The 16,598-nt window shown below is 36.6% G+C and overlaps 2 protein-coding genes across 4 annotated transcripts in view; one reads left to right on the top strand and one right to left on the bottom strand.

Annotated features, from left to right (window-relative positions):
• Nucleotides 1-1,963: 1,963 nt before the first annotated feature.
• LOC125670418 (uncharacterized) lies at nt 1,964-3,973 on the top strand. Of its 3 annotated transcripts, XM_048905568.2 has the most exons (3): nt 1,964-2,217; nt 2,505-2,575; nt 2,665-3,973. In XM_048905568.2, exon 3 carries the CDS (start codon nt 2,670-2,672, stop codon nt 3,462-3,464), a length of 795 nt encoding a protein of 264 aa, XP_048761525.2. In that variant the 5' UTR covers nt 1,964-2,217; nt 2,505-2,575; nt 2,665-2,669; the 3' UTR covers nt 3,465-3,973. The 3 variants fall into 3 exon arrangements, with proteins under 3 accessions (XP_048761525.2, XP_048761526.2, XP_048761524.2); XM_048905569.2 differs by lacking the exon at nt 2,505-2,575; XM_048905567.2 differs by having other exon boundaries at nt 2,505-3,973.
• A 1,698-nt stretch (nt 3,974-5,671) lies between these two features.
• Nucleotides 5,672-16,598, bottom strand: part of LOC125668891 (uncharacterized) — a 79,536-nt gene continuing 68,609 nt past the window's right edge. Inside the window, exons 31-37 of the mRNA XM_056161311.1 lie at nt 15,502-15,677; nt 14,784-14,897; nt 14,596-14,657; nt 12,463-12,522; nt 9,613-9,819; nt 7,633-7,864; nt 5,672-7,033 (exon numbers count right to left, since the gene is read on the bottom strand). Coding sequence (XP_056017286.1) covers nt 7,677-7,864; nt 9,613-9,819; nt 12,463-12,522; nt 14,596-14,657; nt 14,784-14,897; nt 15,502-15,677 — 807 coding nt within the window. The 3' untranslated portion in view covers nt 5,672-7,033; nt 7,633-7,676. The remainder of the gene's footprint in view (nt 7,034-7,632; nt 7,865-9,612; nt 9,820-12,462; nt 12,523-14,595; nt 14,658-14,783; nt 14,898-15,501; nt 15,678-16,598) is intronic.

Here is a 16,598-nt window from a genome sequence, read left to right as displayed (position 1 = left end):
GTACAGAACCAGGCACTACGAATCATCACAGGTGCCATGAAGTCAACCCCAATACATAGTATGGAGAAGATAACAAACATAACTCCGCTAAGTAAGAGAAGGGAGTGCAATGCAATGTTACAAGCCGCAAAATACTGCTGTACTGAAGATCACCCAATGAATAATAGACTAACGCAACTCTCATCAGGCAGACTGAAAAGATCAAGTTTTGTATTAAAGACAAGAGCTTTACAAAGAGAACATCATGAATCACTACCAAAACAAGTCAAACCTATAGCCTTTTCTGTAAATGACTACCCTACTGAAGATAAACTGAGAAATGTCAGCATTCAGACATCAGTACCAAACATCACATCCAAAGATGAACAATCTGATATTGTAAAGAAAACTCACACTATGACCATGCTAGAAAAACAGTACCCCTCTGAATTTTGGATAAGAGTATTCACGGACGGATCAGCCACAAATGCAATAAAAAACGGAAGGGCTGGTATATACATCCAATATCCAAATGGAGAGCGACAATCTGAAGCAATACCAACAGGCTTGCATTGTTCCAACTACAAAGCTGAAGAAAAAGCCATCAGACATGCTGCACATACCATCACAGACAAAGTCAATATCACAACTCCAGTTGTTTTCCTTACAGATGCTCTGTCTGTATTACAGGGGCTTGACAAACAACAAGCTACCATCACTAGAACAGGCGCTATTTAACATTCAAAGTCGCATAACAGTGCTACAATGGATCCCTTCGCACTGTGGAGTCTATGGTAATGAACAAGCTGACATTCTCGCAAAACAAGGTGCTGGACAACAACAGGAGGAAAACCCAGTCTGCCTTGCAGAGATGAAAACCATAATCAAATCTATGTACAGAAAATCCAACCATCAAGACAGTTACCACCATCTGTTGAGACCTGAACAAACTGTCATATTCAGACTGAGGACAGGACACAATAGACTAAACAAACATCTGAACAGAGTGATGAAAGTGGTACCATCCCCAATGTGTCCCTGTGGTGAGGCAGAACAAGATACAACACATATTCTACAGACATGCAAGAACCATCAGGCATTGAGACAAAGGATATGGCCATTACCAACAACCATCCAGGAAAAGCTATTTGGAACAGTGGAGGACTTACAGATGACCACCAGATTCGTAGAGGAAGCAGAAATCCAAGTGTGAGGGCGAACGACAAGAAGAAGATCTCTTATCATGATTGAGTTGTAATAGATACATCTATCTTTTCCTACATGTCTCATGGACAGTTGCAGGTGTTCTGTTGCATTATGGCAGAGACATATATATATTAGATCTTCCCATTATTGCAGTGTGCATGCATGCAATTTATGTAATTAATATTTTTACCCTTAACTGATATGGTTATTGTTAGATGTGTGTTGCCACAATTTTTCTTCATGGGTCTGAACTTTCCCTATTTCAATCAAGTCAGTGGCGTTTTAAGACCCATTTTCATGATTTGTCGGTTTTAAGTCCAAGTTTTAATTACTGAAAATTTGGATTATCTCCCTTTACAAAATTGGTTTATTTCTCACATTTATATTTTGTATCTGTTAAAATTATATGACATTGTTAATAATACTTTTGATGATTTAAATGAATTATTAAACGTCACAAAGGTGGCAATTTTTTTAACACACGACAAATTGTTTTGAAGGAGGATAATAAGACATGGTGTTTTTAGTGATGAGAGGATTTTGGAAAAAAATAACTAAGCAATTTAATGGGTTACTGGGCTATCAAAAGACTTATTATATTAATATAAAAGGGAAATATGATTTTTCATTAGTCTGTCATAACCTGACTTTGATGCACACTCCCTATACCCACATGTTGCAGAACCAAAACAAAAAAGTCTGTCCCCATCAGTGCTACCTTATAAATTCTGGATACATAAATTTTAGGAACACTACTCCACTCAGTCCATAAGTCTGAACTGCATACATTTGTTGCAGTTTACTGTGGAAAGTTGATACAGTACTTTAAAAATTGTATAATATCTTATGCCAAAATCATCAAGCCTCAATCTTGGCAGACTCAGACTTGAGCGTTTTGATATACAATTTAAATCCCCGGGAGTTGAAAGTAGGCCAGGAAGAATAAACACCTGACTGCACCTGACAGGTAGATAATACAGGTAACAATATGATTTAAGTACATAATTGTCAGGGAGGACAGCCACCATTATGGTAATAATCTGATTTTTCTTGTTTCATGTAATATGTTGAGAATTATGTAAATATAGCCTTTGTTGTAATATGCTGCAAGATAAGGGAAGCACATAGTTTTATAAAATCAATTCATCCTAAGATACCTTAAAAACAGAATAACTGGAAATCAATAATAAGGCCTACATATTGATTTAAGGCACATTACATCTATGTAATTTATACGTTCTCTGCGAAAGAAATCTATATTTAGCTGAAGATTTTCATGATAATGATTTGTTGTGTTTTCTTTTGTTTTACATATGTAGCAGTCAGCCGGGTTCAGTTGGTAGAGCACCTGACTAGAGATTCAGGGGCCCCGGGTTCAAATCCCGGTCTGGTCCGTTGCATTTTCTCCCTTCCTGTTACACATGTAAATACTGATGTTGTTTATAAACGTTGTTTATTCATATTCAAATCCACGAGCAGATCTGATGATGGACCCTCGTACCAGTGCCCAGGACATGATGCAATGTGACCTGTGTGAGACCGCTGTGGTACAGATGCACTGTGATACGTGCCTCGTCAATTTGTGTAAGGCCTGCGTGGGAAACCACATCTCAACTGATGAATGCAAGGATCACAAAGTCGTTACTTTCCAGTTCAGAAAATCCACCCATGGTTCCAGTGTAAAGACAAAACAGAAATCCCATGAAGCTTCATCCACTCCTGTCATCAAACAACTGCTTAATGAACCACAGACTGTCACCACCATACACACTGGGTATGGAAACCTTTACAACGTGGCCTGTCTGAGCGATGAAGAAATCTGGACACAAGGAGATGACACCATCAAACTCTTCAGCATCAGTCAGGATTCACTACTCAGGTCAGTCACAACCAAGTCAGGGTACACTGCAGATGACCTAGCAGTGACAAACAGTGGGGATCTGGTTTATACTGATTACAGAGATAAATCTGTGAACATTGTAAAGAATGAAGAGATACAGACCGTGATCAGAGTGAAGGGGTGGATACCTCTCTATGTCTGCAGTACCTCCTCTGATGATCTTCTGGTTATCATGGTCAGTGATGATTTCAAACAATCCAAAGTTGTGAGTTACTCTAACTTCACAGAGAAACAAAGCATTCAGTTTGATGATCAGGGTCGTCCTCTCCATTCATCTGGTTATCATAAATACATCAGTGAGAACAGGAACCTGGATATCTGTGTGGCTGACTATGAAGCTAAAGCAGTAGTGGTCAGGTCAATCAGGCCGGGAGACTGAGATTCAGGTACACTGGACATACTCCTGCTCCAAAGAACCAACCATTCTATCCACTAGGAATCAACACAGACAGTCAGAGTCACATCCTTACAGCTGATGAGAACAATGACTGTGTCCACATCATAGACAAGGACGGACAGTTCCTCCGTTACATAGACTGTAAACTGAATGGACCCTGGGGACTGTGTATAGATACAAATGACAATCTGTTTGTAGCTCAATATAGAAACAAACAAGTGAAGAAAATCAAATATTTGCAATGAAATAAGACATCAGTGATGGATTTAGACAGCAGTGAATATTCATACATGTACAATTGTTTTGTTTCAATAAGTTTTATTTCTTCATATAAAAAGCCAATATAAATTAAAATATGAATGTGTTGATAAAAATCCCCAAAACAAAGTAAATCAAGTAAAATGCATACATATGGCGTATATTTCAAGGGCAATGTTTGTTTAAAGGGGAGACAGTATAAAGCAATGATGGACTATGTATTTTTTAATCTATTTATTGTTTTTATTTTTCTCAAATACCCTATCCCACTCCTGTAAACACAAGCCCAATTATCCACAGTCTGATTAAAATCAGACCCCATACTCATTATCATATCGTTGGGGTCTGATTTTAATCAGACTACACAGATTCAATACATTATACTAGCTCCTTTCTAATATAACAGCTTAAATTTTGGTGTAAAATGACGGAATTCATAACTGAATGCATATCGAGTATCTAAGCATATTTTGACAATTTTCTACATTTGATTTTGCTGACAACTCTTGGTTTATCTGCTGTAGCTACCTGAAGCTGTACACTACACTCCCCCTGTCAAAGCTAGCAATCTTCATGGACATGGTAAGAATTTGTGTTTGTACTGAAAATTTTGTCTCTATTGATAACATCATGTATATGCAAAGGTATGACCTAGTAATTGCCAGAATAAAATTCTTTCACTGTACATTGTACAGTGGTTACACATACATAGACTGTGTACATACTGTGTGATATCTCCAGAATTTCTGCTAGATATCCCCTTACATACTGTGTGATATCTCCTTACCTACTGCCAGATATCTCCTTACATACTGTGTGATATATCCTTACATACTGCCAGATATCTCCTTACTATGTGATATCTCCTTACCTACTGCCAGATATCTCCTTACATACTGTGATATCTCCTTACCTACCGCCAGATATCTCCTTACATACTGTGATATATACTTACATACTGTGATATCTCCATACACACTGCCAAATATCTCCTTACATACTGTGTGATATCTCCTTACATACTGCCAGATATCTCCTTACCTACTGTGATATATCCTTACATACTGTGTGATGTCTCCTTACATACTGCCAGATATCTCCTTACATACTGTGTGATATCTCCTTACATACTGTGTGATATCTCCATATATACTGTGTGATATCTCCTTACCTACTGCCAGATATCTCCTTAACTACTGCCAGATATCTCCATACATACTGTGTGATATCTCCTTACATACTGTGATATTTCTTTACATACTGTGATATCTTCTTACATACTGCCAGATATCTCCTTACATACTGTGTGATTGAGGTTTTACACCGTTTTGGCAATATTTCAGCCATTTTACAGTGGTACATACTGTGATATCTCTATATACTGTGTGATATCTCATATACTGTGTGATATCTCCTCATATACTCATTACTGACGCATGCGTCCATCCATCTCACTTGACTTCATGGATGCACCTCCTCTGAAAACCATCAACGGATTTTGTTCAAATTTAGAATTTGTACAAATTGCTACACTTTAGGAACACTTTGTGGGCGCAACTCTCCAGAAACCGCTCAAAGAATTTTGTTCAAATTTTGTAGGATTGTCAATCACCATATGTAGTTAATCTTATTACTCTGCCATTTTGATTTGACAAATTTTACAGGAGTTATGGGACTTTTTTGAATTTGTACATGCTACACTATAGGAACACTTTGTGGATGCAACTCCTCAGACACCGCTCAACAGATCTTGTTCAAATTTTGCAGGATTGTTAGTCACTATATGCAGTTGATCATATTGCGTCGTGAAATTGATTCGACAAATTTGACAGGAGTTATGGGACTTTGGTGCTTAAACTTTGTAGCGTTGGGGGACATGGCTATGCGTAGCAATCTTGTTAATACTTATTTCAGACATTCAACTTGAAGTATTAAATTGAACACATTTTATTGACATTAAACATCAAAAGGATTAGGCACAAGTTCATAAACTTAGATAGCCTTCTCCTAACTTCAAGTAACAGACAATGGGTTGTAAAAATAACAAAGAGAAGTAAAATCTTGTAATGAATTCCAATTATGTCAACAAATCCACCAGTGGCATGTGTATATTGTGAGAATAATAAAATCCTTCATTAGTACAAGTGTGGGATAAGGAAAGGCATTGCCGAGTCCCAAACAGCTTATATCTTGTTCCCTTGGTGGAATTTCCATATCGCACACAAGTAAATAATGGAAGGATTATTTTTCTCACATTTCATCTACAGTTTAGTGCATTTAAACCCAAGAATGCCCCTCAAAAAGCATTTTACTTCTACATGTAACATAAATCATAGAAAATGCTTGACGTCATAATCAATGATGTTGTAGCAGTGTAAGACAGAAAAATCTCACATGGGTAATGTCGGTCTCACACTGGTGATAATGTGAAAAAAAGTAAGCGTCAAATAAGACTGGTGAGACAAATGAACAATTTGCCATGTTTGTTGTGACAGACTTAACTTTTTTACACATGTGTAATATATTATTATTATTGTTGAAAACTATAAAAGAATATAAACATAATTAGTATCGGTAATGATTGAAATCAATCTACATGTATGAAGAACTTTGAATTATACAGCAAAATCACAAAAGAAATATTTTCAATTTAAAAAAAAATAAATATGTTAACATCTTAATGGATTTGCAAGCTATTGTATTTAGAACAATATACATGTATAAGTCTTTGTCAAGGAATAAAAGATCACAATATACATCAAGGAGACAAACATTGAATTACAAATACATGTATATTGTATATTCTTTTGTCCCTTTTTAAAACTACATCTCCTGCCTGGTTATCTCTGTGGATTAAGTCACTCAGCTGGCAATCTGTGTCCCTTACCACACTGTTAAGTTTTTTGCTTAATTTTTTTTAGATTTTTTGTTCATGATTCCACAAAACTGCATTTTCCCCCCAAAATTTTTTAAATTTCGAACATTACAACATCACACTTGTTGTACAAAGACCGTGACAATTTGATGGGCACGTTACTCATCTAATAATAGTAACAGTTGTATCTGACGGTCCAATCATCTTGTTCTGTTTACTTCTCCATAATGTCCACCTCCGAAATGTGTCTCCATATTGTGTGCAGTTCAACGGCACAACAAAGAACATCTCGTCTCAGTTGTCGAGTTCACAATAACGACAATAGTTATCAAATAAATCCACACAATGAATGGTAAGTTCACAGTTTTTTGCATCTTATGTAGTCGAAAATTGTAGTTATGTGCATTGTATATTTGATCTGAAAAAGAAGAGAAGAAAATTGCAGTTTAATCAGATTAATTTTTCGCATTGAATTCTATCATGAGTAATGATAAGAACATTTTTGCCCCTCTTTCATTTTTGTTCATTTCACTCTAAATCTGGGTTAGAATAGGTCGTCAGTAACCCTTGCTTGTTGTAAGAGGCGACTAAATGGGAGGGTCCTTTGGATGAGACCGCAAAAACTGAGGCCCCATGTCACAGCAGGTGTGGCATGATAAAGATCCCTCCCTGCTAAAAGGCAATGAGTATCGGCTTAAATTTTGCAGCCCTTCATCGGCAATGGTGATGTCTCTATATCAGTTAAAAATTCTTGAAAGAGATGTTAAACAATATACAACCAACCAACCACTGAATATTGGAAATGGCAAATTCAAAACTAGGGAAATTCATTACCCCTAGGTAGTAATAAATGAATTTGGGCAAATTCCAAACAGAAATTGTTTGCCATAACATTATACATAGGGGAAAAAATTCTCAGCATTAAAGTAACCAACATCTCAATTAAAACAATTACATGATGGTCTTTCAGACACAAGCCACATCTAAAACTTGACAGACAATAATCTGTTTATTTACATTCTTCACACAGCTCATAAATGTGTTCCCCAAGTCAGCTGAGGTCATTCTTCGTAATCTCTCCACCTAAAGCTCCCTCCATCCCTGTGTCTGCTCCTGTTGTGGTGACCACTGCTTTCTCTGTCTCTGAAGTAAGTAGACGCCCTACCCCCGCTTCCATGGTAACGGCTTTTGTTATCTCTGAACGTAGAAAACGATCTACTTCTGGGGTTTCTCCTGCTCATTTCGCTTGCTGAAATAGAGACAGCAAAATCTTCTAAAAATCAAGGAAAGAATAGATTAATTTTTTACTGGACCATGAAGAACAATCTGATTAAAAATTACCATAAAGTCCACTCCACTTATATTTAAGTCGGTTATATTGAACAATCTGTTATATTGAAGTTAAAATAAATCCCCAGTAGCAATATTTGTGTAGTTCAGCATTGGCTATATTGAACTTTGGATATAATGAAGAATTCAGGTCGGTCCCCAGAATTTCATTATATCCGGAGTAGACTGTATATACTTGCCTATAAGTCAGTTGTATATTTTTTAGGTTATTTTGGAGGGTTTGCCATTAACCCACTTGTAAGTCGGTATAACTTTTTGCAAGAATTGGTTGACAATTTCAAATCAATGCTATATATAATGTTTTCACCTCTGTTTAAAATAATATTTTGAGAAATGTGCCACTAGCTTATTCATTCGTTTTCTCAGCAAATCAATTTCAATAATATACACTTAAAATAAATAAAATCTTTAAGATATGTAAATACATGTACTTGTACTTTACGCATAATATTAGAATACATAAATAATATAATATATCAAGTCAATGTTACCGGTAATCATAATAATCATCGGAGTATAAAACTATTTTAAAATATACTATACATTACGCCATCCAGAAAAATACTAATCTTCTAAGGACATGCATATAAGTCGGACATAGAGTTTTGTACCAAATTTTAGCTCCCAAAAATCAGACTTGTAGGCGAGTATATACGGTAAACCTACTAAGTGTAGCGATCTACGTGAACGGATCAAAGGATCTGATTTTAATCAGGATTGCCATGAAGAAGTAATAAACATTTCAAAATCCTGTAACAGGAAGGGAGAGTAAGTGACAGATCAGACAGGATTTGAACCCAGGCCCTTTGAATCTCTAGTGAGGTGCTCAACCAACTACGAATTCCGGCAATCAAATCCGTCCAACCACCACATGTGATTTATAGTATCTAGTACTTGTTTACATAATTATAATACAGAATGTAATACTGCTGTTTGTATTGGTTAAAAAATAGGGCTGGGATGATTCAGTGTTAGCTCGATTTGGTTCGGTTTCAATTCAGAACAGCACAATTTACTCTTTTTAAATTCGGTTCATTTATCCAATGACAGTAAAAAAAAAATTAAAAGTGTATAATGAGTCGCGAACTTAATTTAAATTTTAAAAGTTTTAGTTGTTGGTTTTCCTGTGTCGTTGTGTGTCGTATGTCGTCTTATCCTAAAGGAGCTTCACCTTCACCTTGTAGTTTTCAACAAGTTAAAAATGTAATATTGTAAGTGGATGACAAGACACCGCATGAAAACTAATTACAATAGGTCACCTGAGTGACTAAGTTGACTTAAAAATCCCCATGTTCTGCACATCCCTCGGATGTCATATTTGTTTTGATTATGTAAATTCTTCACTGAACTGAACTGAAATCCAGAATTTGTAATCGGTGCATCAAATTGAATGGTAAGAATCTCGATGCATCATTTTTCGGGTGCACCACACAGTCCTATTAAATAGATGCTTGAAACAGGACAGACTGCAGATTCTGTAGCTCCAATACAAAAGGCAAGAAACTCTTCACTTGCATTAAACATATGATGAGGGTAAAGCCCTAACTGTACAAAATATAAGTATACTTATATTCAATTTATACATAAATCAAGTTATTTATATGGAAATTGGATTACACGTGGAGAGTGAATGTTTTCATCCGATACCTTCTAAAAGTTCGTCAGGAATATCCTGGTTGCTCTCCCTGAGTATGTCGACTAGTTTTCCCACGTTACTACGCTGATCGTGCAGAGAGAAGAAGGAGATGGCATCGCCTTTACGGCCCGCTCTTCCTGTCCGCCCCACTCTGTGGACGTAATTTGTCAAGTCAAGCGGAAAGTCGTAATTCACGACATGTGTTATATCATTCACATCTGTAAAAATAACAAAAAACCTGGTTACTAAAGAAAACAGTGAAAAATGAATGCTTACAACAAAGGACTAAAAGACAAAGTATTACAACATTTTAAAAATCAATAAATCAATGTAAATAAACTTAAATGAATTGCTACAACAAGAGGTACTGTGAGCAATGCTCACTAAGAATACCCCCCACTTACCCCAATCTCCCAAAGGGTGTTGGTAATAGGCATAAACTACCTCTTTTCTGAGTGTAAAAAACAAATGGCATGACAAACCGAACCATATTGCTACTTCGATGTCCAGTGCCCATGACCTTTGACCTTTTGACCCCAAAATCCATAGGGAACATCTTCATCCCATGGGTAGTCCATATGTATGATATGGTGACTGTAGGTGGAAAGGATAACGCTTTAGAGCCCGGAAACCATATTGCTACTTCAATGTCCAGTGCACTTGACCTTTGACCTTTTGACCCCAAAATCGATAGGGAACATCTTCATCCCATGGGTAGTCCATATGTATGATATGGTGACTGTAGGTGGAAAGGATAATGCTTTAGAGCCCGGAAACCATATTGCTACTTCGATGTCCAGTGTGCTTGACCTTTGACCTTTTAAACCCAAAATCGATAGGGAATATCTTCATCCCATGGGTAGTCCATATATATGATATGGTGACGGTAGGTGGAAAGGATAATGCTTTAGAGCCCGGAAACCATTGCGTCTACAGACAGACGGACGGACAGACGGACGGACAACCCGATTCCAGTATACCCCCCCACAACTTGTTGCGAAGGGTATAATAATACTTTTATGATGACAAATTTCTGTATTTCCAATGTTTTTGCCTTTGATATAATCTCTAAACATTGTAATGATAGCCATTTTCTCATGAATGCATTGCAGTTGTATATAATCCGTGTATAAATCTTGGGGATTGTAGTACGTCTCTTTTAACAGCTGGGAATTTCAACAGATATGAAAGTAGAATGTACATATATGAAATGAAAATAATTTTTCTAAATTTCACATTACAAGTAGCGTTCTAAATGAAGTATTTCTCAGCATAAAGCAGTTCATACCCTCATGTTTTTCAAAAATTAAATATATTTCTTCTAAAAATAACATTCAGATGAATAAATTGTTCAACCTCTTAGATTGATATCAAAAATACATGTACCACAAGCAGTACATAATAAGCTCATCTTTATGAATCTAGTGTTGTAGGTTCTAAAACCATATACTACAGAATTAATACAACTTTTAAGTCTGCTGTGACCTTGGATATGCCCTTGGGTCAAGATTGTGACACCTAACCTTCTTTTGTACCAAATATGAACTTTCTGCAACGAAGCATGTAAAACCGGTAAGCTGGACAAAACACGTCATGAAGTTCAACTTGAAAAAAATATTATCACACCATAAACAATTATGTCTCAATTAACAAATCAAAGATCAATTCATCACAAATAAAGTTGGAGCAAAATCTCTATTGAAGAAAGGAGTGAGGCTTGTCAAGTAGATATACCTTAGTTTTTTAAATTTGAGACTCAACTTTGTGATAAAAATGGATCTCGTTTTCAAGATTTAATAACTTTATATGTACAGTATTATACAAGAGGTACTGTGAGCAATGCTCACTAAGAATACCCCCGCTTACCCCAATCTCCCAAAGGGTGTTGGTAATAGGTATAAACTACCTCTTTTCTGAGTGTAAAAATCAAATGGCATGACAAACCGAACCATATTGCTACTTCGATGTCCAGTGCGCTTGACCTTTGACCTTTTGACCCCAAAATCGATAGGGAACATTTTCATTGCATGGGTAGTCCATATGTATGATATGGTGACTGTAGGTGGAAAGGATAACGCTTTAGAGCCTGGAAACCATATTGCTACTTCGATGTCCAGTGCGCGTGACCTTTGACCTTTTGACCCCAAAATCAATCGGGAACATCTTCATCCCATGGGTAGTCCATATGTATGATATGGTGACTGTAGGTGGAAAGTATAACGCTTTAGAGCCCGGAAATCATATTGCTACTTCGATGTCCAGTGCGCTTGACCTTTGACCTTTTGACCCCAAAATCGATAGGGAACATCTTCATCCCATGGGTAGTCCATATGTATGATATGGTGACTGTAGGTGGAAAGGATAACACTTTAGATCCCGGAAACCATATTGCTACTTCGATGTCCAGTGCGCTTGACCTTTGGACCCCAAAATCGATAGGGAACATCTTCATTCCATGGGTAGTCCATATGTATGATATGGTGACTGTAGGTGGAAAGGATAACGCTTTAGAGCCCGGAAACCATATTGCTACTTCGATGTCCAGTGCGCTTGACCTTTGACCTTTTGACCCCAAAATCGATAGGGAACATCTTCATCCCATGGGTAGTCCATATATATGATATGGTGACGGTAGGTGGAAAGGATAATGCTTTAGAGTCCGGAAACCATTGCATCTACAGACGGACGGACGGACAGACAGACGGACAACCCGATTCCAGTATACCCCCCCCCCCCCACAACTTGTTGCGGGGGGGGGGGGGGTATAATAACTGAATTAGTTAGGAGATAACATTGAAATGACATACCTATTCCCCTTGCTGCAACATCAGTTATTAAGAGATAACATTGAAATGACATACCTATTCCCCTTGCTGCAACATCAGTTGCAACTAAAATTGGTGCTGTTCCAAGTTTAAAGTCTGAAAATCAAGAAAATAAAGTTTACACAAATCATTCTATTTTCACACTAAAGTTCAATTAAAGCATAAAAAGTTGCGCTTTTCATCAGAAATCTTAACATCTATAATCAATATTTAGAACCACTTACATCTCCTGCATTTTCTGAATTAGAATACTGCATGCATTTATGGTACCCCTTGGTTATACAAATATACATTAAAAAAAAATAGCTTCAATTTCCAATGAAGTTTTTTGGAAGGTCAAGGTCACAACATCAAATGCTGGTTCAAAGCAGGGACATAAATCAGATAAAAACATATGACTATGGTGTAACAAGAGATAATTAAATAGTAGTTATGAAAGGAAGGCTAGTTCATTATTTTTGCAATAAGAAGTCTATGGCTAAACCTTTACAATTGTGAGGTACAAGTCTGCTTCCCATTTGCAATTCCAGCAATATTAAAACAATTTTTGGATTGAGCCCCCCCCCCCCCCCCCCCCCCCACAGGGCCGTAAATTACATGGAGGCGGAGGAGGCAGCTGCCTCCTCCAACTTTTGAGCCAAAAAAAATTAAAATTTAAAGTTCATTAGAATTTATGTTGTTTCCAATAACTAAGAACATGATACCTCCCTTAAAAAGCATTCCAAATCTTTCTTTTAGAATGAGTTAGTCAAGTAACATCTTAGAAGGCCCTAGAATCAAGGATTTTGCACGAAACGTGTTCAGTGTGTACAAAATGTGCTCAGCGTCTGGGGGCCTGGGCGGCCCCCAGACCCCCGCCTAATTTCCTGCCTCCTCCAAATTGAAGGTTAATTTACGGCCCTGCCCCCCCCCCCTTCATTTAGTTTGTACAAATTGGTGCCAGCAATCTCAAATGCACATTTAGATTCCAACATGCACTTTCACAATGATGATGACAGAAATGTTTAATCAGAAAATGATAAAAATTCTATGCTGATTCTATACAAGTTCAGAGTAACATAAACGAAAGAAGTATTTCTGGTCCTGTATTATCATGTTTAGCGTCACATTTAAAAATTCCTGTTTGTCTCAAATGCACATTAAAGTAATAGATAACCATTTAAAAAACTTCACAGGACTATGAAGTGTGGTGGTCACATGATTAATTCTACTGAGACTTCACTGGATAATGAAGTGTGGTGGTCATGTGATTAATTCTACTGAGACTTCACTGGATAATGAAGTGTGGTGGTCACGTGATTAATTCTACTGAGACTTCACTGGATAATGAAGTGTGGTGGTCACGTGATTAATTCTGAGACTTCACTGGACTATGAAGTGTGGTGGTCACGTGATTAATTCTGAGACTTCACTGGACTATGAAGTGTGGTGGTCACATGATTAATTGTACTGTGACTTCACTGGATATTGAAGTGTGGTGGTCACATGATTAATTCTGAGATTTCACTGGACTATGAAGTGTGGTGGTCACATGATTAATTGTACTGCGACTTCACTGGATAATGAAGTGTGGTGGTCACGTGATTAATTCTATTGAGACTTCACTGGACTATAAAGTGTGGTGGTCACATGATTAATTCTACTGAGAGGCCCTTCATATTTCACAGAATTTGATCAAGTCCAAGTGAAATTTTTAAAATGGTTAAATTTGTATATATACTTATGACCTTGTAATGCATATTTGATTGGAAAGCATGCAGACAGAAAATTCTTAGTTGTAAGCATTTTGGTGAAAAGGGCCATAGTTCAACATCTACGTATTTATTCTACAGTATCCTATCTCCAACTTTAGGGATTAGTTACTTTTTGATGATATTTTAAGAGTCTATTCAAATTACTTCATCTTTAACTTCCTGTTAAGTGCCCCATCATTGAATTGAGGGTTACCAGTAATTTCTTGTTTACTTATTAAATTAATTAGTGCCCTATTTTTAAAATTCACCTTGTGCTTGCCATCAAGTGTTCCAACTCTGAATAATGGATTAGTAAACTTCTAGCTGAAGATCTGTAGCTCTCTCAGAAAATATTGGGACAGACTGGTTTAACCCTAACCCAGACTGGTCTGTCCCAAAGACATACAGATCTGCAGCTAGTCAACTTCTTACTAACCTCTCAATGCACTGTCTCTACCTATCTGGCTGATGTCCCCATGTATGGCCTTTATATTTTGCCTGGAAGAAATTACATGCAATGATGATAATCATTTTATGATTAATAACCACACAGAAGATTGGCTAGCTGTGGCATTACTTGATTAACAACCACACAGAAGATTGGCTAGCTGTAGCGTTACTCACTTGAGAGCTTTTTTCAACTTGAATGCCATGTTGTCTGCCTTAGCTTTAGTGTTGGTGAACATCAGCACTTTAGAGTTGGGTTCCTGCAGTACTAGCTTCATCTCATCCACAAATCTGATGGAAGATATATAGACATACAGTCATCTGTGAATTTGATGGAAGATAAAAATACATGTATAGTAATCTAAAAATCTGATGTAAGATAAACGGACAGTCATCCACATCAATCAAACATCAATTTATCACTAAAAGACTATGTAATAAATACCTTACTCTATTCTCTTAATACAGTTGATCTTCACTATCTTGAACAACGATATCTCGAATACCATGGATATGTTGAAGTGATTCGAAAGTCCCAATTAACCACTTATTCTTTAAGTATTTTACCTCGGATATTTCGACTCCTCAGATATCTTGAAGTTTTTTCTCGGTCATATCAAGTTCAAAATAATAAGGTTTGACTGTATGTCTGATGATGTAATTCTATAATGCCACTAAGTTACCAATGCTTTAAATTTTCAAAGAGCAGGGGAAAAACAAATATCATAGCAGAAGTAAAAATTGGGTCAGTGTTCATGTCACAATCAAAATTGGCAGCACCTTTGTCATCAACTGACATGCATTTTAGTTTTACAGAATGTGTGAACTTTGAATAAACAGATGCAATCAGACGCTAGTTCTGCTGCTTGATTTGGCTGTTGTCTGAGAATCTTACTTGAAAAGTTTATCGCGTTCATCCTCCACCAGGACCACCTTCTGGGTGATGTTTTTGTTGATGTTTAGGTCATACTCCCCCACATGTACCTGGACGTTGTTGGACATGAAGTCTTGGGCCAAAGTTTTCACTTCAGTCGGCCATGTAGCACTCCACATGGTGGTTTGTCTGAAAGGCTGTAAGAAAATTCCTAGAGAATAAATCACCTGATATCGATACATTTAGTCTGTTAATATTCTACAGAATAAATCACCTCCTATCGATACATTTAGTCTGTAAAAATTCTACAGAATAAATCACCTTGTATCGATACATTTAGTCTGTAAAAATTCTACAAAATAAATCACCTCGTATCGATACATTTAGTCTGTAAAAATTCTACAGAATAAATCACCTTGTATCGATACATTTAGTCTGTAAAAAATTCTACAAAATAAATCACCTTGTATCAAAATGCAAAATCATATCCAGATACACAACATTACACTGTTGAGTGTTTTTTTTTTTTTTTTTTAGATTTAGAAGTATGAGGTAGAAATTTTCTACCCCTGTGAAAAAATTAGGATAAATACTGTATATATGCAGCTAACTTAAAACTTAAGGTTAACCGAGAAAATTAACAGAGTTAACAGAAAAGCAGCTAATATAACATAACCATGAAACAGTTCATCAAGATAATTATTGTGGATGTATTTAAATTCGAGGGGTTCAATTTTTGTGGATTGTTGTGATTTCACATTTTTGCTGGAATGCAATTTCATGGGTATCTTTATTGTACATTGAATCATCAAATCTTTGTGTAGTTTGAAATTCGAAATTGATCCACACAAAATCTAATGATGCCACGTTACGATTTCATTGTACTGCAAGAAAGCTATCATCATATCTTAGCATTATTCACTATTGTAATGCATTTCTAAGCTGTAATGTGAATAGATCTGCTTATAAGCACATTTTTCCAGGATTTAATCTATTGTATGCATTATGGTAATTCTGAAATCGTCCCAGACAGTACAGGCAATTAGAAAAAAAGAAATCGATTGTGTTAAGTAATATAGCTTTGAACAAGTGCAAGATGACAGCTGTTCACTGATATT

The sequence above is a fragment of the Ostrea edulis genome, chromosome 4, assembly GCF_947568905.1.
Source record: "Ostrea edulis chromosome 4, xbOstEdul1.1, whole genome shotgun sequence".
NCBI classification, from domain to species: Eukaryota; Metazoa; Mollusca; class Bivalvia; order Ostreida; family Ostreidae; genus Ostrea; species Ostrea edulis.
Note: the sequence above shows the minus strand (reverse complement) of the source record. Positions and strands in the feature narration are given on the sequence as shown.